The sequence below is a fragment of the Danio aesculapii genome, chromosome 25, assembly GCF_903798145.1.
Source record: "Danio aesculapii chromosome 25, fDanAes4.1, whole genome shotgun sequence".
Taxonomy (NCBI): Eukaryota; Metazoa; Chordata; class Actinopteri; order Cypriniformes; family Danionidae; genus Danio; species Danio aesculapii.
The window spans coordinates 17,653,433-17,679,749 of record NC_079459.1 but is presented as its reverse complement, the minus strand read 5'-3'; the positions used below and the strand labels follow the sequence as shown (position 1 = coordinate 17,679,749).

Below are 26,317 nucleotides of genomic sequence, written 5' to 3'. Positions count from 1 at the left end.
CCAGAGGAAGGGGATATCGGTATTTTACTGTACCGTTATTTAGGACCCTGTAGTCGATGCATGGACGCAGCCCTCCGTCCTTCTTGGCCACAAAGAAGAAGCTTGAGGCGGCTGGTGATTTTGAGTGACGTATGTACCCCTGACTCAGAGCCTCCCTTATGTAATCTTCCATTGCCTGATTCTCTGGAAGCGAGAGCGGGTAGATCCTACCTCTTGGCAACTGGGCATCTGGAACTAGGTCGATCGCGCAGTCCCATGGCCGATGCGGCGGTAGCTGGGAAGCTCTCTTGGGGCAGAAGACATCATGAAAGGAGCTGTACTCCTTAGGAATGTGGATAGACTGCTTCTCAGGAGGGCTCTCGACCGATGTTGCAAACAAAGAAATGGGGTTCCGACCTTGAAGAGGGAGATTTGGAAAACAGGTAGGTGTACATCCAGATCCCCATTTCTTTATCTCTCCTGTGCCCCAAGAGATGATGGGATCGTGCTTCACCAGCCACGGGCGCCCTAGAATGATGTCCATATTTGCACCCTCCAGAACCAGAAATTGAATCCTCTCTTGATGTAACAGCCCCACTTGAAGAAGGATGTCTTCGCATTGTCGATGGATACGGGTCGAAGATCGAGTGCACTGGGTTATCGGTTGTATCTGGTATATATGCGAGGACGCCTCAGTACGGAGGTGGAGTTGACGACAGAGGGATTGGGAGATGAAGTTCCCTGCTGACCCGGAGTCGATGAGGGCTGTGACAAGGAGAGAAATAGAGGCAGTAGTTATTTGTACGGTGGTAGTAAGTGGTTTACATTGTTCAATATTCGTACTGAATACACTCACTGAAGTCCGAATGGGACGAAGGGGACACTCCATACGGGTGTGTCCACTGACACCGCAGTATAGACACAGACCCCGGGTCAGCCTCCTCTGTCGTTCCGCTGATGTCAGTCTTCCAGACTCTATTATCATGGGTTCTGGTTCTGGAGAGGCTGTTGACTCAGGCGATTGGAGGAGTGCAGACGAGGGGGTGATGGTGTCCTGTTGATAGGAACGGAGACGATCGGAACATCGGAGAGAATGTTGGATGAATCTCTCCAGACCCATTGTATCATCTAATGTGGCCAGCTGGATTCGGAGAGTGGGTTCCAAGCCGAGCCGGTACGTGGTCAACAACGATCTCTCATTCCATCCACTTGCAGCTGCTAGAGTGCGAAACCGGAGAGCATATTCCTGTGTAGATAGAGTACCTTGCTTTAGATGTTACAGCTGCTCTCCAGCGGCTACTTCCCCATCAGAACGTCCAAACACCTCTTTGAAATACTCCGTGAAGGTAGTGATGGAATTCATGACCGGCCCGGCTTGGTTCCAGATCGTCTCAGCCCATTTAAGTGCAGGTCCAGAGAGTAGTGATACGATGTAGGCGATCTTTGACTTATCTGTGGGATATAGAGAAGGTTGCATTTCGAATATGAGGGAACATTGTAACAGAAAACCATTGCACTCCCCCGCTCCGCCTGAGTAGGGCGCTGGTCGGGCCATGGGACTGGAAGGAAGGGCCGAAGAAGAAACTGTGGAGGCGGAAGTGCTCGGTGCTGGTGGTGCGTTGGAAAGTGGAGCTGGTGGCTGTAGAATCCGCTTCAACTGGTCCACCAGCTCTTGAAAGTGATCGAGGGTGCTCATGTTGTCGTCGTTATGGGTCCGGGCTTCTGTTATGAAGCGGACAGGAGACAGAGGTAAGGAAACGTTAGGGTGTTTATTGAATGACAACAAGGAGCACATGAAGGATAGCCAGGAGGATCAGGAATGATGTTGGGGTCTTTTCCTCCGTGGCTGGGTAACAGGAATACACGAGGATGGACAGCACACACCAGATACAGCTGACAGAGGATGACACAGACTTGGAAGGACTGGAAGACAGGACGATTCGGGAGGACCAGGAAGACTAGGAGGAATACAAAGAGAACAGGTAAGTAAATCGTTTGTTTAGCTGAGGATGACTACGCTGAGTGGTCGCTCAGTTGTCCGCTTTCGTCGAGACGAGCCCGGACAATGAGCGACTGGAGTGCTGTGCTTTTATCTGGTGCTCGTGAATGTGATGCAGCTGTGTGCTCATTAGAAGTCAGGTGATGGTGATCTTCGTGAGTGGGGGTCGTGAGAGCCTGACCAATCCATGACAATCTGATCTCTTTATAATAAAATAAACAAGTGTTAAAGAGACTCTTAAACCGGATAAATAAAATGTTACAAAGTGTATGCCATGGTAAATATAGCTCAACATCTGTAGGATGTAAATAATAATGATACAGTAAATCTCAAACTCTAAACAAAACAAAATATGATAAACAAAATTCTGAGCTTTCAAGTAAAGCAACTAGCCATCATTATTCAAATACATGCTGAACATTACAAATTGTGAAGTTGAATGACTACATTACCCCTATGCTACAAACATTTTCAGATGAGGAGCTAGTGTTTGGGATGCACAAGAAAAGAAACCAAAAAGCCACTCTGGCGACATCCTTTTTTATTTACAATCTCCTCACTGCTGCTATACGGCACTCATTTTCGCATGTGTTATTGTTCTGACCTGAAGTGACAAGTGTGTTTGCGTAGATTCCTTCACCATTTTCAATAGGATTTCTTGTAACTAGGTGACCATTTTCTCAGAGGAAGACAAACGGACAAATCATTGCTGCAGATGTAAGTTTACGGAAAAAAGTGAAAAGCTCTGCAGCGTTTGGATGCGATGTGTTTGTCTGAGGTAATTAGTCTGCTGTTACTGAAATGTGTATATTCCATACAAAGTGTGAAGCAGATTGGTTAGTCGTAATTACATTAATCGCCGTGCGCACGGGACATTTGGAAAAGATGTTTTCAATAGGTGTACCTGGGAAATGCGCGCATCCATTGGAACGACAAACTGACACCCTAAGCTTATTGGCTTTGCTTCTAAAATGCGCACTCAGCAGCCACAGTTTAATAAAACTATTGCGCTTCATACCGAAACTTCACACCGAACTTTTTTTATTATCGATATTGACAATGGTTTCAGGTCAATGAATTCCAATATCGATTTTATCGCCCAGCCCTAGTATAGAGTCCCTATTATTATACTGGGGGACCCACACAGACCGCAGCTTGAGTGCCCCCTTCTGGTCTCACTAGTATCAGTGTTTACAGTACTTGATTTCCCAGACATTATAACTGTGGTCATTTTCAATTGCAAAAGGTGTATTATTGTTAACGTTTTTAACATAATATGATGAAGAATGTTGGACAAAGGAGGAATATTTTTCTCAAGAGGAGATGATGATGAGAGGACAATCAAGTAATTATACCATAATTGTGACTATATCACAAGCAATATCACTGAAGGAAAAAGATGTGACCGAAATCTTCTTAAAAATAATAAATATACCAAAATCTCGATTGAATCTTCAATTTTGTGGAAAAATAAGATAAATTATTAAAGAATGCTACTGTATATGTGTTCATGTTTGTGGTTGACAGACGTCAAGAGTATAAATCTACCACTCAGAGCTTTTTTTTTGCCTTCTCATCTTTGCAATCTGGTGACTTTGTGTGTGTTCTCTCTATCCACCTTTTTATGCCCTATGATTCTTTGCCTGAATTATGGATAATTATGCCTTATTATGGATAAACGCGTCTGGCAAATGCATTCATGTATATGTAAGAGTAAAATTCCTATTATAATATTTAGTAAACCAAACATAAATCAGACAAGGTTGACCAATAATAAAATGTTGCAAAAGTTCACATACAATTGGACCATAAATAAAAATGTTGCTGACAATATGAATATTAAAAGTAATGAAAATGTCGATAAACGTATTCCCACCAGAAAAAAAGGTGTTCAACAAATAGACTCAAAGTTGTCCCAATCTTCTCAAACAGGCCTACAGGTGTGATGTTGGATTCGCTCCAGGAAAAACCTTGTACAAAAGAATGATAAGTCTCTAAAATCTGTCCATATACAATCACATACAAAAAAGAGTGTGATTAATAGTTATTTTATACAAGTGTGGGTGGTCTGAAGCAGAAACTGTATGAACTGTTTTCAGTGCTCGCAGAACAAGAACACAAAGCAAAACACAGTACGATCCTTTATTTCTTTATTTAAACTGGGAATTTTTTTTTAGAAACCACTGCGCGGCAGGAAGTACAGCTTCAGCAAATCCCTCAAAACTGAAACTGAGATTATGACAATAGCAGAATAAACTAAACTGAAATGTTCACAGTTTCACTTGGCAACACAATCCTTTGCAGGACCACTGAACTGTGACGGCGTTTACAGCCTCTGTAAAGAGTAAGTGTCAGGTTCAGTTTTCTTCTCGAACAATCTGAGGATGAAGACAAACAGATTATAACACGGTGTTTTCCAAGGGCAAACGGCCAAACAGTGATTCTGCAATTAATCAATGTGGCTTAAAAACCCTGCAAACGTGCTCAGTGGGAAGCTTAAAGCTTATCATCTTAGGGTGTTTACACAACAACAATACAAAAATTAGAAATTTTTGCATACAGAGGTTACAAAAATTCTCAAAACTGATCCAACGTTTTTCACACTGATCTGTGACAACAACAACAACAAAAAACATACCAGGCCAGTAGATGGTGATATCAATTTTTTTAGTGGTATGATACTTTTTCTTAAAGTTTTTACGATATCGATACCGATTTTTGCTCATTATTTTAAATGTGAATTTAGATTTTTTAAAATAATTTTTATTTTGTTAACCAAATATTTTTTTAATATAGCACAAATTCCACACAAAACTAATTATTTTATTTAAAAAATATAAGGTAGCAAATGTAATCAAAACATTTAGTTACGAAATAATAAATTATTAATTATATACATATATACATATATATATATATATATATATATATATATATATATATATATATATATATATATATATATATATATATAAACTAATAGACAGAATTAATGTGTGTGTATATATATATATATACTGTACATATATACACACATTAATTCTGCAGTTCTGTCTTGTTCTCGAATCTGATTGTCTATCATTTATTCATTTTCTTTTTGGCTTAGTCCCTTTATTCATCTGGGGTCGCCACAGCGGAATGAAACGCCAACTTTTCCAGCATATGTTTTACTCAGCGGATGCCCTTCCAGCAGCAACCCATCACTAGGAAAAATCCATACACACTCAATCAGACACACATTACGGACAATTTTGATTCCCTAATCATACCTGCCAACACTCCCATTTTTCTTGGGAGTCTCCCGTATTTCAGACCTATCTCCCGCCCATCTCCCGGAAAAACTCCCGGAAAACTCACGGAATTCCACCCCACTCCTCAGCTTTTTGGTTCAATCCCCATGCGCACCGAACCCAATGCGCAATCATCTTCATACCTGCTTCCCAATTCGTGCGCATCTTCACCCACGCTCTTCAGTTCGCGCGCACCCCCCGAATAAAATCTCCCCGATTTTATGATCCGAATGTTGGCAGATATGTAGCCAATTCACCTATAGCGCATGTGTTTGGACTTGTGGGGGAAACCGGAGCACCCGGAGGAAACCCACATGAACATGGGGAGAACATGCAAACTCCACACAGAAACGCCAACTGATCCAGCCGAGGCTCGAACCACCAACCTTCTTTCTGTGAGGTGAACGTGCTACCCACTGTGCCACCGGTGCTGATTGGCTAATAGCCTTGCACTCGTACAGCCTCTTCACTCGTCTGTATTACTCTGCCCACATAGAGTGACAGCAGATCAATAAACTCACTACAGTTTGACATATGTTGCTGCTGTTGGACAACATAATGTGATTTTGAGGCTTTTTTAGGTGAGAATGTAGTTGTTTAGATTGCAACTATGCGATTTATTTATAAGGATAGTGCCTATTTTCAATATTTATAGTTTTGGAGACTCAGCGTGTTGGTGGCCCTTACGAAAATCACCTGTTTTGTCATCACTTTAGACATTAAGCTAGAGAATCATTCAAATACTAGTTCTGAAGGGACGTTGGTAAAGTAATAATGGTTTCTGCTGTTCTGACGGTCAGCAGCAGATGTGAATGAAGGGCGGAAGAAAGTAGTTCCTCATACAAAAGGGTTTTTAAAACATCTGAATGGGAACAAGAATGAGAAGAGGGAATCATCAGCCAATAAAAAAAAAAAAACAAGAATCCTTCCCCCACCATTGTTGAGATATCTTGTCAAGATATCCATTCGAGAGACAAGTTTTTAAGCTATTCGTTTTAGATTTATTATGGTAAGGATATCAAGAATGAGTTACAGGACCTTTGGGTCTTGAAATATAATGATAATTTTTGGTAAAATGCACAGGCTTGGCTCTTTATTTTAATAAATAATATGCTCATATAACACATTCATAGCAGAAAATGTCCAATAATGTCCAATTTATATGGTTGACTTTCTGGAAAACATCAATGTAAACGTTCTACTAAACCTTTTCTTGCATCTTCCGTCAAAGAAAGAAATGCATAATAAGTGTTTGAATCAGCACGAGGTTGAGTAACTACTGACAGGATCATTATTTCTAGAAGATCTAATGCGCTAAATATGAAGAGTCATGCGGGGACAGCACAAAAAGCTGAATACAAGCACATCAGACGTATTTGTCTCTTTTCATTCATCTATTCCAAAACAGTCTTGAAAAAGCATGTGGGAACACTGACTCAGACAGCTGATTGGCAGTTGGTTGGTGTAACTGTAGATGACATGGACTGACAAAAAGCATCAGTTAACCAACGGCTAGACACATGTCCAGCTTCACCGGCAGTGGCCACAGCAACATCATTGCTGATGGCTGACCTAAATATGTGCAAAGCCGAGCCAACTGGTGCCCGTCGCACAATAGGCACAGATGAGAGAGGGGCTAGTGAGTGCACGGGGCAATACGGGCAGGGCTCATCTCTCTGGAAAGACATAAATGTTTTTGAGAGCTTACTTCCAGTAGATGACAAAAATTATGATATAAGGTAAAAAAAAATTATATAGTCATAATTATGATGCAGAAAGTCAAAAACATAAAAACATAAGATATAAACTAATAATTCTGCAAAAAAAAATAATTTTAGATATTTATCAATTGCTGATATTTAGTCATAAATATAAGATAAAAGTTCTAAACTGAAATAATAGCTTTTAATGAAAGTCTAAACTATTATTAATAATTATCATATAAAAAAAATTCTATGCTGATATTTGTTTTATAGTCAAGATTATTTCATATTTGTGGCAAAATGGTGTAATTTTGCCAAAAATATTCTTCATTATTTAAATCATATTTAAAATATAAAGAAGTTAATTAACATTTTCATGTTTCATACTGTAAAAATTATGAAAAAAAAATACACAGAATTATTTCCCCAATTTTTGTTTAACGGAGAGAAGATTTTTTTTAACATTTCTAAACATACCAGTTTTAATAACTCATTAATAACTGATTGATTTTATCTTTGCCACGATGACAGTAAATAATATTTGACTAGATATTTTTCAAGACACTTCTATTCAGCTTCAAGTGACATTTAAAGGCTTAACTAGGTTAATTAGGTTAACTAGGCAGGTTAGGGTAATTAAGCAAGTTATTGTATAACGATGGTTTGTTCTGTAGACTATGGAAAAATATAGCTTAAAGGGGCTAATAATTTTGACCTTAAAATGTTTTTAAAAAAATTAAAAACGGCTTTTATTCAAGCCAAAATAAAACAAATAAGACTTTCTCCAAAAGAAAAAATATTATCAGACATACTGTGAAATTTCCTTTGAAATTTGGGAAATATTAAAAAAATAATAATAATGAGTAATAATCATATAAGCCATAGTTTAAAAAAAAACAAAAAAACTCAAAAAAACTTTTTTCCTACTATGAATGTCAGTGGCCACCGGTCACCAACATTCTTTAAAAAAATAAAAATATATATTATTTTGTGTACAACAGAAAATAGAAACTCAAAAATATTTGGAACCACTTGAGGATAAGTAAATTGTGAGAAAATGTTCATTTTTCCCTTTAAATATCTAATGGTATCTGCTGGTGCTAACAAAACACTGCATACTGCAACACCACATATACTCAGTTCTTACAGAAAAACCTCTGTGGTAACTGACAGCATACCAGATTAATATTCCATTTCTATTTTCATTGTTTGCTTGTTTGTCTCTTGCTTGTTCAATGCATCAATTCTCCATTCAAGCCCTACATTCCTTCTTAAGGCCTATTAAAAGCTTTGGCTCTGGTATGGCTTGAGTGGAATGTGGTAAGTTGCACTCAGAGAAGTTAATGAACAAAGCTTCCTTCCACTGAGTGCATGGTCTAAGTGCTTGATAATGGAGACCACACCTCGACCGGCCTCCTCATGAATCTGTTGTGATTCTTGTTAACATCATCGGTGGCAGGTCTGCTTTGATCCCTTCAAGCACATCCATAAAACACAGGGGAGCGCAGTGAAATCAGCCCCGCTAGGTGTGGATTTTATGGGTTGAGCTGTTAATGTTGCCCAAGGCCGAGAAACATGTGAAGGGAGCTTCTGCTTGGTTATTCCTTTGTTTCTATTAGTAGAGGTCTTTGAGGTCTGAAGCACTTATATAAAATATTAATGCCTTATACACTTTAAAAGCCATTATTTAAAAACGCAGATGCCACCAAATATAGTGAGAATCTGAAAACTTCTGCCTTCATTAGTCTCTGCATTAGATGAGCTCATGCAAAGCTCTTCCCAAAACAAGATTGCTTGAGTTTAGTTTAAATCGTGTTACTAAGTAGCAAGGTAACCTGTTAGTTTAAGTACCATATCCTAGTAAGAACACTTTACCATTTTTAATACATTTAGCCAATCTCCAGGTGTGGCAGGAGTAACTTTAGCTTAGCTTAGCATAGATTACTGAATTGGATTAGACCATTAGCATCTTTCTCAAAATTGTTTAAAATAATTTTCTTATTTAAAACTTGACTCTTCTGTAGTTACACTGTGTACTAACACTGAGGAAAAATGAAAAGTTGCAATTTTCCAGGCTAATAGGGCTAGAGCTATGCCCTCATTATGGTGTAATTATCAAGAAACGTTGTTGCCGAACCATACCTGCAGTAATAATCCCCAGAACCAAACCCTACAATTGCACCACCAGTTAGAATCTGCGTAATATAATTGCGCCTGTTGCAGACATGTTACTATAGATTAACATTTTGAATACAAAAATATCGAAACTTATTTTTTTGCTAATGAGAAACTAATCCATTTCAATGATTTATGCTAAGCTAACAGTGAAAGTGCCAAGAGATCGGTTGAATGGATTCAAATATGGTAAAAATTAACTATTTAACTCTAGGGGAGTAGTAAAATATATTTTAAATATATTTTTCTATTTTTAAAATAAAAGTGGAGTGTTCCATTATCTAGTGCTTTATTCTTCGCATACGAGCAGGCACAGCCATTTGAAGCTATTTGAAGCCTTTTTGCTTGAGACTTTCAGTCTCATTCACTTACATTTATTTTTAGACGTTAAAAACAGGTCGTTATGCTGCTCAATGTTGCAAACTGGATTTTTCTTATTATATTAATCTGCTTTGTCTGTATAATCATGAACACACTTGTTTGTAGAGCCAGTAGTTTGTCTGTTTTCTGCGATTTATTATTCTAGTCATTCTTCCCATAGCCAGCTGAATTAGAAGTTCTAAAATAATCGCAAAAACGAGCACACTTGAAGAATAAAGTCAAAATAGCCTATGAGATTTGGGCTGCTTGTTAGTACTTATAAAGTAGATATTTTGCATTACCTTATTCTACATCCCTTATCCCACCTAATACATAATACTATTACCCTAAAAACGTTTAATATGCAGCAAATTATGAGCTAAAAGTCAAAGTTAATGGTCTAATAATAGGGAGAATTTAACTTAACGTAAAGTGTGGCCAGTATTGGTTCAATAAAAGCTGTCATTTTGTATTTACTTACATCCATGTCACTAAATGAATAATGTAAAAAGTATCCATTTATTAAAAGTTGCCCTTTAGTCGCAATTTACAGATGTTTTTCCCATTATTTTCAATTCCAAACTGCATTATGGAACCTTGATCTCTGCTCCAGCAACTTTTGATTTGAACATTTAATCTGCAGTTTAACAATTTAACCCTTTTTAGCATGTCTTGGTCACTGTGTGCTTTCACTGCGAATAAAAATGCAGCGTTAACATTCTGCAAAATATCTTCTTTTGTACTCCACAGAAGAAAGAAATGCATACAAGTTTGACCATATGTGGGTTAACAAATAATAGCAAACATTTCCTTTTTGGGTCAGCATTTAAAAAAATTGCTTCAGCCGAGCTGTAATAATTGCATAAAATATTTTAGATTAAGTGAAGAATTGGCCTTGATTGCATCATCATCATCTCAAGCCATTGTTAAGGAAGGAATTCAGGAGCAAAGCTTTAGCGCTAGAGAAGATAATGCCCAGTTTGCCCTTTGTACTCGTGCAGCCCTGTGAAAAACCTCCATTCCTGATTCTTTGTTAAATAGTGTTTGGCGTCCAATAGCAACTGCCTGAATCTGAAAAATAAGAACAGCTATTAATTCTGCAAAAGTTTTAATTACAAGTAACTCAAGTCTGCAATCAACACCACACATTGTGGTTTGATATAAAAATCTACTTTGTGCAAGTGATGTGATCGTGTTTTATTGTCACGCAGGAACACCGGCGGTCACAACACTCTATGCATGAGTGACAAGTTTTCCACTTGCTGTTCTGATTCATGTCTGATCTCTGCTCTTTCACCAGACAAGACACCGAGCGAGTACAGAAAAACTCTCTTCTTTCAGCTGGGTCCTTCCTTTACGGTCTCGACACACAAACAGCTTTGTCTTCAATGACAGAAATCTGCATGCGGACAATGCCTCCCTCCTCCTCGAATTTAAGAAGCCCCCCACATTTCGCCCCCTACCCTCCTTCTCACCCCACTTCACAAAAGGGGCCCGTGCTTCAACCCCCAGCTTGGTGCAAAATGCTTAAGAGCTCCACAATGCTCCCCCATCACCCACGGCAACCACAACGGAGGGACAGAGCTTTTCAAAACTCTTTTTCCCAGACTTCCTTCAGAGGACCACGAGGGATACCAATAGGATCCTTCCATTAAATTACCAGAGGATTAAGGAGGAGATCAGCTTGCTTAATGCAAGTTACTCAGTTGAAAAGACCAGTGGATGTTGTGTTTTGGGTGCTTGAGATTAGTTGCCCCCAAAATGAAAACTCATCATTCACTTACCCTCATGTCTTTGCAAATCCATAGGAAATTTGCTGACTTTTGGATCACAGATGAGGCTTTTAAAATCCCATCAATGCAAGATGTCCGAAAAGATACAATCTCTTTATATGAGGAATAGATTTAATTTAGGCTTTTATTCACAAATAAACATTAATCAGCTTTCAAATTTGGTATCGGAAATTCAATATTGTTGAAATAAATGAGGTTTGTTTATGTGTGTGAAGTATCACCAACAAAAATTGATCTTCCCCCTCACGCAATAATGGTTAAGCTTCTGTTTATATTTTCTGATCATTTTCTGATCAATATAGGTGAATAAAAGAGTATATTGAATATGCTCATCATATAAATTAAGTGTGTCTCTTTAGAACTCCAGGATTGCACTGTTTGATTCATATGGATGACTTTCTTCATATCGATATGAACGTTTCAAATGACACGTTTGGGATGAATAGACTTTTTAAAGGGGTGGTCCACAGTGTATTTTTAAGGCTTGATTGTGTTTATAGGATGCAAAGCAATGTGTGCTCAAGCTTCACTTGTAGAATATCAGGTTATTTTTTTATATATATCTTACTTTGATTATATACAGCTACTCATTTCTTATTTCCTAATTCTTTTGAAAGGCCCGGCCTTCAGAGGCTCTGATTGGTCAGCTAACATAATATGTTGTGATTTAGAAACCCCCTTCAACCATGCGCTTTTGTGCTGTGTAAACAGTCCAGTCAGAGCAGCTGTTAGCAGCGTTAGATGCCTGAATCAGACAGAAAATAAAGAGCACACAGCTGAACCTCACGCCTGCTCTCTAAAATAAAATCTGACAAGTGTCTTTCTCATATATTTGAAATAAGCATGTGTAACTAATATAAAACATTCTCAAATCTTTTGAGAGACACTGAGAGACACCGTTGTTTACATCCTTGTTGTGTCCTTTGGAAGCCCAAATACAGAAACGGAACAAACTCTGTGGAAATAGCAGGATTTGGACAACATTTTAGCTTTCTCTGCTATAACATTACAGAGCCTCTGGCCACGCCCCTTCGCTGCGCAGGGTGTGTGCGTGTGGTGAATGCGCATAACCTGAAGCTCTGTCTAATCTCACTAGCAGAAATGTATTTTTTTGTAGTCCCCAAACTTTGTTCGCTGCAGGCTTTGCTAAGCTAACTCTGTAAAAGCCAATGTCTCCCTTTACATTGAACTTTGAGCATATTACATTTAAAGATGTTGGTTATGTTCACACATGTACATTACACATCGACTAAACTTTAAAATATGATATCATAGTGGACCACCCCTTTAATAGACAGACCCGTGAAAATATCTTTATTTGTGTTCCAAAGATTACCAAATGACCAGGTTTAAGGGTGAAGAAACTTTTCACTTAGTAAAAAAATTAAAAGAAAATTGTGACTTTTTATTTCTCTATTCTGACTTTTTCCACAGAATTGCAAGTTTGTATAAAATTCTTTACATAAAATAATCCTTTTTAAGCAGCAAGTATATGAATATGTGGTGTTCTTCACAACAAATAGATGCCAAAGTGTACTAAATAGAACCAAAATCAAAAAGATACTCATTTAAAGCACTTATTCTGTACCTCCTTAAGAGGATACCCATGACAGAGCCAAACAAGATGCTTTGGTTTCATTACTAAAGGATTTAGAGGAACAGCAGCTTACTTACTTAATGCAAGTTACCCAGATGAAAAACTAGCAGACGCTCCCTTTGGGTTTCTTAACTAGCTTAACCATTAGGACTTTTTGGGACTTTCTTATCTTTAAGCTGTCATTTGTTTCTAAAACCACTCCACTTTTTTAAAGCAACTAACAAGAGGCCAATTTAGAATTGTGTCAAGAAAAATGCTATACAAATATTAGAAATTCTGCATAAATAGTCTAACACATAAAAAATATATATATTAATTTTAAGCATTTCCAAGCATGTTTTTATTAGACCACCACAAACATATAAACTAGCCTACAAGGAAATTCATGCTGATCTACGCTGGTCTGCGTCAGCAAAAATGTGACCTGAACAACAACTTGATCCCTGCTTTTCTCTTAAAAGTTCACAAATTCCCTGCATGCTTCGGATACTTTGAAATACGAATGCGAGATAAAGATTCTATACATAAGGTGATTTAGAATGTGCTGCAATAAGGATAAAGATATATGCGCTGCCATTAAGGAGAGAAATGTGCGCACCACACGCTTTGCATCAGCCGCTGCAGGAGATTTCACTTAAATGATGAAGAGAGGCGATGGATGAAATACATCAAAGGTTCAAAAGATAAAGATGAAAAGATCAAAGATTATGAGAAGTGCCCTACCTTTAAAATAAAACTATAGATCAAAAGTTCAGCTAAAGAATTAACCACAGATGGTCTTTTCCTGGCAGCTCGCTCACTTGAATTTAGATATCGAATTAAACCAAATCCAACAGCACTCTAGACAGGGTTTATAAATATAAATGAATGCACTGTTACAAAAGAAATACTTTTCTGGGATTTAGTTAAGTTTGTTGAACATAAAATAATGCACAATAGCAAGCGTTATTGACGTACTGTTATGCTGGAAAACAGAATAACCACAATAGTCAATGAGTATGTTTACATGGACACCAATTATTTGATTTTAATATGATTAAGACAATACTCTGATTAAGAGTCTACCATGTAAACAGCAATGTTTGATTAATTTATTCAGATTAAGGTCATAATCGAACTAAACAAAAATGAAATTAAGACATGTGGAGTATGCAGATTTTAGTCTTATTGAAGTGCAGTACAGACATGTAAACGCCTTTATCTAACTATTAACGTTGTATAGGATTTTTGTCGCATTTTGCAGGATATTCTATACAAACACAGCTGTTTGACACTATTCTCTGCACCTACCGAGTCAGTAAAGAACCACAAACACCTGCATCGTGAAATGCAGAGGTTTTTTTCTCATACAGCGTGCTGTATCAAATTCCATTAAAACTACACTCTTCCAGCAGTTCATACTCACATCCAATATCTCGTTTGTCACGGGGGCATGCATAAAATGTTCTTGAATGAAATTGAAAGTGCCAAACTGGGATTAAATTCGTCAAATTAAAAATGAAATACTCTAAATTACATGAAACTCTGAAGGAAATGTGGATAGTGTGGTGATGCAATGACATTAATCGAATTATGTGCAATAACATCATATTATTCTCTTATTCAGATTAAGGCAAATAATTCTATTACTGATGTCCATGTAAACGTAGTCAATATGAATGTTGCAAAAACTCATTTATATTAAATACTTGAGTAAAACTGTGTAACACTAACAAACATATAAAAAAAAAAATTTGTATTTTAAAAAAAATTATGGTGTCGGTACAACACTTTCCCAATCCCGTCCCCTCTTTCTCATTTTTCTCAATTTCTCAATTTCACATCCTATACTAAACTGTCCTGTCATAATAAAAGCCTAGATAAATATTTAAAAAATAATCATGGTAATCATGACTTGAAATTAAGTAGTACTATTGCAAGCAACTTACAAACAGCTCACTGTCAAATTTGAGGCATTTCAATAGGTTGTTTTCAATCACATGGTTCTGTTGATGTGCGAAATTCAGATGGAGGGCAGGAAATAAAAACTGAATGGGAGACATAGAGGAAAGTCTGTGTTTTTGCAATTTATACCATAATTCATAGGAGATATAAGTAGAAAATAGCCACATATGTGGGGCATGATCCTTATATCATGAAGAGGGCTGAGTTTTCTACTGAACAAAAATATATTTGCCTCTCATCGAGGTGGTAGATACTGTATAAGCTATTGGGTTACATGAAAAAATAAATACTATAGTGTTTGGAAGCATACCATAGATAATCACTTGATATTGTTGCTGTGGTACGACAAAACTGTAGTAATAAACAAATTATTCCATAGGCTATATTTATACATTATCAATGCACCACAATTTACACTCACGTTACTGTATTTATTACAGTTTATCAGTTTACTATACTACAATATTCTGTAGCATTTGTTAACAAAGAGTTGTACACATTATACATTTTATCATGTGATTCAAAAACATGTTTATGATAAAATACTTTAGTTTTTCTCCCAAGCGGATATTTTTCAGGCATCACAAAATAACAGATGAACGTGGAAAAGTGTGAATTCATAGTCTACATTATTATTTCTTTTCGTAAGGGGGAAAAGTGCTCCACAATAATAACCGTCTAGTTTTGCGCAAGGGTTGCATTTCTTTTTGTTCAGTCGATGAACTTACCATCAATGTTGTCCAATGACTTGCCTAACTAACCTAACTTTCCTTTAACCTAATTAAACTAGTTAAGCATTCAAATTGAATGGTGAATACTGGTATCTTGCAAACTAGTAAAATATTATGTACTGCCATCATGGTAAAGTTTAAAGAAATTAGTTATTAAAAATTGGTTATTAATATTATTACATTTCAAAAACATGCTTTAATCTCCCTTAAATAGCAATAGGGAATTGTTTGAAAAAAGATGCCTTCAATTGTATGTGTATCTGTGTGTATATATAGTTGAAATCAGAATTATTAAACTCCCTTTGATTTTTATTTTCTCTTTTAAATATTTCCAAAATGATGCTTGACAGAGCAAGAATTTTCACAGTGTGTCTGATAATATTTTTTCTTCTGGAAAAGTCTTATTTGTTTTATTTTGACTAGAATAAAATCGGTTTTTAATTTTTTAAAAACTATTTTAAGCTCAAAATTATTAGCCCCTTTAAGCTATATATTTTTTTCCATAGTCTACAGAATATACAATAACTTGCCTAATTACCCTAACCTGCCAAGTTAACCTAATTAACCTAGTTAAGCCTTTAAATGTCACTATAAGTTGTATAGAAGTGTCTTGAAAAATATTAGAGATGAGTTATTAAAACTATTATGTTTAGAAATGTGTTGTAAAAAAATCTTCTCTCCGTTAAACAGAAATTGGGGAAAAAATAAACAGGGGGCTAATAATTCAGGGGGGCTAATAATTCTGACTTCAACTGTATATAAAATAGTCTTCTAAAGAAAACTGTCACTGCATACTTTTAGAAGTTCTTTGTCTTCTCATAAGCAGTGGCACATGGCATTCCTCAGAATGAAATTAAGTGGCAGTCTCTCACTGGAACCACATGATAAAGGGCATCTATGCTAACTGGCTCATCCTGATCCTCTGTAAGCTGTGACATCTATTAAACAAAAGTAATCAAAACAACACAAAACAAACTGTAGAAGTACCCAGCCTTAGTAGGAGTTTCAAAGGCTCTAAAATTAATTCCCAACATTTTCTTGTCAAATGTGACATCTTATGAGAGACAAACAAGTTTTATCCCTGTGAATCTATGAGAAGCTATCACTCTGTGCGCATCATTTCTAATCCTGATACCACGTGATACCTTGTTGGGACATGTAGCCTGGTTTTCAAATTAAGGATTGATTTCAGTTATTTTAGCTTTTTTGTTTTGTTTCATTTTTTTCATAAGTTCACCCCGGGGCATGTTATAGCTCAGGGACACAGAATATGACTAAAGACTAACTAAAATATAAATCAAGTAGAAACCTCCTTTGACATATGATCACTCACTGTCTATCAGACACTTCTGTAAGTTTTGGCTCATGGGAAAATGTACATGAAATGAACAAACCTGACAGGTAAGAATGACATTAGATTTTTTTCCCGATTCAAAGGGAGAAGGATTCACTAACTTTTATTCATGTTAGTGCATGATAATTGTTAGGGGATATGTTTAGGATGCATGGATATGAGGAATGCAGGGTAAAATCAGCAACTGTTCATCTGAAAGAGGCTGGAGAGAAGCAATTAAGACAATTGCATCTCACTATCAAATCAGTTGCAGTAAAAGGTAGACGAGACAGACCCAGGCAAAGTTAGAGAGGGAGAGAAAATTACTTGATGTGACCTGCAACATGACCAAGCAAAAATATATTCAAGATGCTTCTGGTTCACGGTAAAAATATTAGAAATGTTAAAAAAATAAATACTCAAAACATGAGATTTGAAGTCACTTTATAACTAATTATATAATCCTGTGATTTTAAAATATGAAGGGGCATTTAAGGTCATTATATACCTCATAGTGAGGTTATGAGGACACAATTATTGGCTGAGTGTCAACAGGGCTGATGAGGCTTCACATATTCTTTAAATAATATCTTAAAGTCATAAAACTCAGAAATGGATGCAAACGTCAAAAGTGCCTCAAGTAAATAAGCTTAAAGTGTAATAATTGTGTGCACTTGGAAGTGCTAACAAATACTGTTGAGCATGGGAAGAGACACAGTATGGGTGTAAAAATTATTTAAAGATTCAGGGACTGAGAAACATCAAAAGGAGAAAGGCATGCAAGGAGGCAGATCACTATCACTAAGAGCATCAAAGTGTGAAAAAAATTAAACTTTCACAAATCCTCTACTATGTCAAGGCAACCTGCAAAGCAGATTTCGGTAAACACCAAGCAATGGAATGCTTTAAAGACAAATGTGATGAAATACAGCTCACCTGAAACTGTTACCCTCATCGTTGCCTCAAGCGGCCTGTTGTTATCCAGGTCCTTACTCAGCTTTAGCTCCCCAGTGTCTTGGTTGAGAACCAGAAGGTTGAGTTCATTTCCCTCAACAAATGTGTAGATAAGTTTGTCGGACACATCTGGGTCATGAGCAGGAACCTTCCCAATAACTCCATTTGGAAAGCTGCTGGATTTATTAGTGATGTAGTTGTTGAAAATGATCTCAAAATCTTGTAAAATGGGGTCATTGTCATTGACATCTACAAGAAGGACATGTACAGTGGCGCGACTGACAAGGGGTGCAGAAGTGGCCTGGACCACTATTACATACTCCATTTTGGTTTCATAGTCTAGGTCAGTAAGGGCAATTAGATCTCCGCTGAAAATGTCAAGCTGGAAGACCTCAGGAATATTGCCTTCAACAATCTGGTATAGGATCTGAGCATTGGTACCTTCATCTGGATCTGTGGCACTGACACGGGCAAGAGTGGAGCCTACGGCACTGTTTTCTTCAACATAAATGTACAACTCATCCTTTTCAAAAACAGGGGCGTTGTCGTTTATGTCCAGCACTGACACTTGAATGTCCACAGCTGCTTTGAGAGGGGGCACTCCTTTATCAACTGCAAATGCCTTAAGGGTATACAATGCAACATTTTCCCTGTCGAGCTTGCGGGCAGTTCTAATGATTCCAGAGTAAGGTTCGATAAAAAAGTCCCCCTCGCCATCATCCCCTCCCTGAAAGGTGTAGCTCAGCCGACCGTTAGATCCAGAGTCTCTGTCTGAAGCTGATACCTGGAGTACACTAGTGTACACTGGCGCATCCTCAAAGACTGTTCCCTGGTAGATGTCCCGGAGAAACTGGGGTACATTGTCATTAGCATCAAGAACGATGATTTCTACATAGGTGGTATCTGATTTTTGAGGAATGCCATTGTCACGGGCAATAATAGCCAGTGTGTAGGAAGCTTGATCTTCGTAGTCGATTTCAATCTGAGTTGTGATGGCACCAGTATCAGGATCAATCTTGAACTGTGGCACGTTGTCCTCCATTACATAAGTGATGCGGGCATTTTCACCAGTGTCCTCATCTGTGGCACTGATGACAACAACAGTGGAGCCTACAGGTCGGTCCTCGCTCACTAAAACTTGGTAGTTGGCACTTTGAAATACTGGTCTGTGAGTGTTGGCATCAGTCACATTAATAAAGACTTGAGTTGTGTCATGGCGTGTACCATCTGAGGCAGTAATTGTAAGTAGATACTGGCGTTCTTGCTTGTAATCCAGAGGTAATGCTAAAGTGATAAGTCCCCCTCCGCTCTGGCTGCTGATGGCAAACCTGTTCCGTGTGTTCCCACTAGATATTTGGTATGTTACCACACTGTTTACATCCCTGTCTACAGCTGAAACAGTAAGCACACTGGTGCCCACAACTGCATCCTCATTGACCTTTAGGTTATACAAATGCTGTGTGAAGGTGGGGACATTGTCATTAACATCAAGTATAGTGACACTTACACTAGCTGAAGATGACATTGTGGGAACCCCATGGTCTCTGGCCTCCACTCCAAAACTGTAAAACTCTGTTGTCTCCCTATCCAGTTCAGCACTAACTGTAACCCATCCTGTGCTGTTATTGATAACAAATGGAAAACCAGGCGATGTGTCGGTCAGTTTATATTCCAAGTGAGCATTATCACCTGAATCAGCATCAATGGCTTGAATGTGTATCACAGAGTAACCAACAGGAACATTTTCTAACACTGAGGCTTGAAAAGGTGTGCTAACAAACATGGGGGCATTATCATTAACATCCACCACCTGAATTACAACCATACCCGTGCCATTGATAAGAGGTGGTCGCCCTCCATCTTGTGCCTTCACTCGTAGTGTGTATTCTCTAATCATTTCATAATCTAAAGGGCTGACAACATCAATGACCCCAGTAGGGGAATGTATGTAAAACTGACCCTTTATGTTCCCATTTATGATGCTGTAATGCACTTTAGCATTATTCCCAGCATCTTTATCAGTGGCCTTCACCACAGCCACTTGTGTGTTGACAGCAATGTTTTCTGAAACTTGAACCACATATCGTTTCTCACTAAACTGAGGGTAGTTGTCATTCTCATCCTCTATAAAAATATGCACTGTGGCTGTGGCGGTACGTGGACCAGGCTCTCTGCCCTGATCATTTGCTTCAACAAAAAGCTTGTACTGAGATTTGACTTCTCTGTCAGGTCTGACTTTGGTTCTGACCAACCCATTCCTTGGATCAATTTCAAAACATGAGTTTACCTCATCATCATTCACAATCTTATAAATCATATTGGCATTTGAAGGGGCATCTCCATCTGTAGCTCTAATAGTCATAACTTCAAAACCTACCTCTACATTTTCACGAATATTAACCCTGTACTCATTCTGCTCAAAAACTGGAGAATGGTCATTAGTGTCACTGACTGTGATAGTGAGGTAGGCAACAGCTGATCTTTTAGGGACCCCCTTATCAGTAGCAGTAACTTTAAACACATGGGTATCTTTAACTTCCCTATCTAGAGGTTGTAAAGTAGTTATACCACCCGTTTCAGGGTTTATTTGAAATAAATTGTTAGACCTGCTGTCAAAAAGAGCTTCCATGTCGTATTCAACAACACCAGCATCTCCGTCATCGGCATCGAAGGCTTTGAGTGTAATGACACGCGTCCCCGAGGGCTCGTTCTCGGGCACTGATACCTGGTAGTTTGGCAGTTGAAACTGAGGAGCGGAGTTCACGTTTCTTTTTTGACGTTTAGCCCACGGGTCAAAATCACTTCCAGTTTGTTTTCTATTTAAATGTAACTTAACGTCGACATATAAAGAGCTATTCACAGAATTAGGCATTAAACAAATTAAATTCGCCTCATCTCGCTGATTCTGAGGTAAACATCGGTTTGTGAGGGGAGTAACACGCCGTTGGGTTTTCTCAACACACCTACCACGAAACATCTGGGAATTCCGCAAGGAAACAGGTAAACTTTCGTAAATGTTTATAGGTAAGGAGTCAAAAGACAAACACGTATTATATCCAGTCACGAGATACATAAAGGCATCTGGAGTCAGGTTTTTTCTTTTGTATTTGATGTAGCAGTTCTGACCATGCACGAATGTGTTGAAATGGAGCAGTATGAAGTTTTCAGAAAGCTGTGGTTTAATCCGCAAATACATTGGCACTGGATTTCTCGGCAAACGAGCGCAGTCAAATTTCCGCGCGAGTAAAAGAAGCCCATCACTTCTCCCGATCTTCAGAAAGTGTCGAAAAGACTTATCTGTGAGACGTCTGTCGATTCTGTACGTCCATTCTGGTCCGATTGATACATTTGCCAGGGTTGCACCAGGCTTGAGTGTTTCCGATAGATGCAGATCCAAGCATCCGAAAGGTGAGAGATGAACAAGTAATCCAAAGCACATCCATATCACGGGTAATTCCATGGCTCACGCGCATCTCATTGGGAAAATTAGTCCAAACGATCAAGAAGGTCTGCAGTTCGCAAAATTCCAACCATTCCTGTAACATGGAAGTGCACATTGGGTCAAGGCATGTTTCTGTGTGCAGAGCGGCAGGACCAGAGAGCTGCACTGATAACTTTTAATGAGTAAGATGGCTCTTCTCTTCCCCTCCCACAATTTGCATTGAGCTACTCGTGCATTGTGATTTTGAAATACCCAATGGGCTCAGCCGAAGAGCTTGCTTACTTGGCTATTGAAGTAGGCTACAATGCTCAAGTTTAAATGAAAGTTTTTTTCATGTTATCTTAATGTATGTGTTTCTTAAATAGACAACTAGAAAATCTTACATGAATTTCTGTTAATAAAATAAAAATCCATCACCAAAACCCATCATGAATTCTGTATACCAACTGAAAATCGACATTTGTAGTTATTTTTTAGGAATTCTATTTAAATAATATTATACAGTGCTCAGCATGATTGAGTATAGCCCATTTTGAAAATGAATTTTTTTATTCATGTCTCAGTGAATATAGGCAATGTAGTTTGGTGTAATTAAACAAACCAGATTTATTAAACTGATATATTTATTAAAATAATATTTTAGTCAACAAACAAATTTAGAAATTGAAAAATAATACAATTAAATTCAAGCAAAATATTGCAAAAAAAGTTACAACCTACAAAAAGTTTTGCTTCTCTTGATTTTTCCTCTTTCTTAAATTTGTATTTAATATTTTGCTATAACATATAAATTTGGGTGTACTAGTTTTTGGAACGTTATCGTAAGTTATTTTGTTAGATAAGCTCCAGATTTGGCTTCAGTGCCGACTAATCTAATGTATATGCACGAATATAATATTGTATAGCTTCCTATTAAAAATATGAATTCAAAAGATAGATTTGTGAGGGGTGTACTTATATATATGCTGAGCACTATATGCATTTTTTTAAAAGAATATAGCCTTTGTAATCCATGGTAGAATAAAAATGTAGTAATTATATAAAGTAACTGGTTGTCAGTTTCTAACATTCTTCAAATTATCTTCTTTTGTGTTCAATTGATGAAAATGAAGTGAAGGGCAGTTTTCAGCCATCCCTTTAGGGAAAACAAAATTTAGTTTTCTTTTTAATCACTGCAAAAAAACAGTCAGTGGGAATGAAAGGAATGCCTTTTTTTATCCAGAAGGAAACAGATTTCCTTTTCCACTCTTATTTTTAATTTGACATACAACTGCATGAAATGAAACTTAGTTTACATGTACCCACACATGATAGCAGTGAATCAATGCAGATCTTGGTTGAGTGCGCCCTCATGTGGATATTTAGTGATTTAATAATATTTCTCTCACCACTTCTACATTTTTTGGTTTGAACGCACAACCACAAGTATTTGAAATAAATAACATGGTATTAGTTTTTTAACTAAGTGGAAACTGTAAAGAAAGCACAGGCACACTTTAAGCAAAAATTGCACATAATAAACTAAATAACTGATGAAAATTGTGGATTCCTCTGTTAATGCGATGAACCACACCTATGGTTTCTCTTCTAGTAACAACTTGAAAAGCACTTAATTAATGTTAAATGGCTTTGAGACCAGTTAGATAAAATAATTAGAGAAAAATGGCTAAGTAAATTAAATGAGTTCTGCAATAAGGTACAAAATTGTTTATTTTATATTAGTGTGGTTAAAGTAGGTGCACTGAAAATAGACGCAGTGGTTAGGGGGAAACAACACACTTAAGTGTTAGTTTGAATAAAATATACAGGATTGCACTGTAAGCCACATGTCAAATTCCTTGACTTTCACTGAATAAAAAACTGAGTTTCCATCAGGTATAATGAACAGAAAAACAGGCAGATCTTGTTTTGAGCACTGAGCAGACAAACAGCCACAGACAGTATTTTTACAGCCTGGAGACTCCATTTGACATAAGTGATCGCTGGATGACAAGTGAGGAATGAATGAAATGGCACTGAAAAATAGCCTAAACATTACAGGTAAAACACGTGAAACAACGCCATAAAGAAAAATGACATTTTCATTGGGGCTGCACGATAATGAAAAAAAAACGTTTTTTTGCGATAAATATTGTGACGTAAATACAGTTTCACTAGATGAGTTGAACACTATTTAGAAAGAATTTAATTATTTTAGATTGATTGGGAGGATTCTGTGTAGTAGTGCATAACATTTAATAAACAATCTACAAGCATAGAAAAATTCAATAAATAAAAAGATACTAAATTAAATAAACAGCATTTATACCTAACGGACGCATTTTTTTCATCAGCTAATAAGAAATTGGATAATATATAAACCTTTGCTGCCAGAAAAAATATTTTACTTAATTGGATTAAAGATAAATCTCCATCAGTTAAAGGTTGGCACAAGATAATTTCTGAGTTAATTCCCCTGGAACATCTTACCCATGTTTTACATAAAAAAGAAATTTTTTTCAAAGTTTGAATTTCATATTTGGATTATTTGGAACCTATTGTTTGCCGTATCATAAAAAGAATATTGTAACTGTATTATTACCTGGAAAATAAGCAATGTTTTCAGCCCTTTTTCTGATCTGTTTTATTTGGGGTAGTCCAGTTTTATATATAATCTAAGCTTTTCGTTGTTTTTTTTTTTTTGCTTTTTTTATTTTTCCTTTTTTTCTCTTCATTGTTTTGTGTTGACATTTTTCTTTGTCTTTAGAAGATGTACAGTTATGTCTGTATTATTGTGAAAATCCAATAAACAATTATTTTAAAAAAATTAAAATAAACAACATTTTATTGTTTTTCTGAGTAGTCGAACCATTTCAGGTATACAGCAATCAAATGTAAAATATTACTGCATGGTCTTCGTTGTATAAACTATTCAATTAAATTAACTGTTATTAAGTTAAAAACAGTACAAATTCCCATTTGAAACCCTCACAGTCACAGGCCTCAAAAAACACAGCAAAATGCTAAATTATAATCCAGACTCAACATTGCGTATATTCACGTTGTGACTATTGCGAATGATCACATTGTGATACCGATGCTGAAACAGTATATTATGCAGCCCTAACTGTCCTAAATGGAAAGTAAAAGTTCAAATGACAAAAACTGATATTCCATGATAGATAGAAAGATAAAAAAAATATATACAAATAAAAACAAATCCCCATCTCCAATTCCACGATGTTCCAGAAATTCCAATGGCAGGCCCGTAGCCAGCCTAGTAAAAGACATGGTTCTTTTTTTTGTTAAAAAGTGGACCTTTTTGCAACTCTTTTTCTATTTAATTATGAGGTTTTAATACTGCATTTTAGTGAGATTTTAAGCACATTTTTGCTGAATTAGCTTGACGGATGGCCACACTTTTTGATGTACCAAAAACATTTTCTAAAGATTTAAAATAAAGAAATTTGAAGAGGTTATGATATACCACTGGGGAAAAATAGCTGTGGCCTACTGTAATTTAGGCAAATAACAAACTGGCCAACACATTCAACTTTCCCCAGTTTCCGGATTTTGCCATTTGAATGATATAAGTAAATAAATATACATAATAATGATAATGTAGAGCTAGATTCTTTTGTAAAAAAGTACATTTGAAAATTAATGGATAACAACAATAACCTAATAAGTATTAATATGGGCCACATTTAGTGTTTCACAACTTTTTACTGGTCATTTTGTCTTTCAAGATTAAAGTCCAAAATTTAGAATAAAAGTTACTTATAAAATGTTTTTTCTATAACAACAACACAAAAGTTGACTTCACTTGCATCAGATTCTGCTTGGTCTTAAAGCTTTTTCAATGGGTTATTTTGATAACTTATGATGGCATAGCAGTCAAAATAGGACAAATGAGCTCATGTATGGAAAAAATCCTGGACTTTTGTTTCTCCTTGCTGGAGTGGCTGGCATGAAGGTAAATAAATTACATTTTCATCTATTATTTTTTTATCATGGATGTTTGAACAGCAAAATGTAAAAAAAAGTTCTCCAACTTGTTAAGGATAACATTTTCATAGGAAATAATTGTGATATTTACTTTCTTCCATTCTTTAACACATGAATTTAATAATCATAATGCTTAAAGAGTTCATATTGAGTACTATAAATTTAAGTAAAAAAAGTGTGTTCTAGAAGGAACATTAATAAATCAAACTGTAGCCTCACACATAGCCAGACACACACATAGTCTCAAATAATTAAACTATTATAAGCATAATTTTAATTGCCTCATCTGTCTAAGTCATGAACTGCAGAGCTTGTGCAAACCTATCCATTATTTTATAATATGTTTATTTTGTTATGTGTGTGGGCACACTTACATTCATCTAAACTTCATACTAAGCAGAGTGCACTGTGCTTGTATATTCAATTGTTCAGTATCAGAATATCATTGTAAAGGTATTTGCAACTTCTCTTTTTTTACTACTGATCAAAGAACTTTACTGTGAGTATATAGTAGCTCTGAATCACGTTCTTGTGCATTACGAACAGTGCGCATACAGTTGAAGTCATTATTATTAGGCAACCTTTGATTTTTTTTTCTTTTTTAAACATTTCCTAAATGATGTTTAACAGAGCAAGGAAGTTTTCACAGTATGTCTGATAATATTTTTTTCATGGAGAAAGTCATTTGTTTTATTTCGGCTACAATAAAAGCAGTTTTTAATTTTTTTAAACTCCATTTTAAGGACAAAATTATTAGCTCCTTTAAGCTATATTTTTTCTCCATAATCTACAGAACAAACAATCATTATACAATAACTTGCCTAATTACCCAAACCTGCCTAGTTAACCTAATTAACCTAGTTAAGCCTTTAAATGTCAATTTAGGCTGTATGAAAGTGTCTTAAAAACATCTAGTAAAATATTATTTACTGTCATCATGACAAAGATAAAATAAATCAGTTATTAGAAAGTAGTTATTAAAACTATTATGCTTAGAAATGTGTTGAAAAAAATAATATCGTCTCCGTTA

At 36.5% G+C, this 26,317-nt stretch overlaps 1 protein-coding gene across 2 annotated transcripts in view; it reads right to left on the bottom strand.

Annotated features, from left to right (window-relative positions):
- The window catches only part of celsr1b (cadherin EGF LAG seven-pass G-type receptor 1b), a 119,253-nt gene extending 97,726 nt beyond the window's left edge, over positions 1–21,527 (bottom strand). For both annotated transcript variants that reach the window (XM_056451503.1, XM_056451504.1), the window contains exon 1: positions 17,841–21,527. In XM_056451503.1, the coding sequence (XP_056307478.1) occupies positions 17,841–21,318 (3,478 nt within the window). In that variant the 5' untranslated portion in view covers positions 21,319–21,527. The remainder of the gene's footprint in view (positions 1–17,840) is intronic.
- Between the last annotated feature and the right edge of the window lie 4,790 nt (positions 21,528–26,317).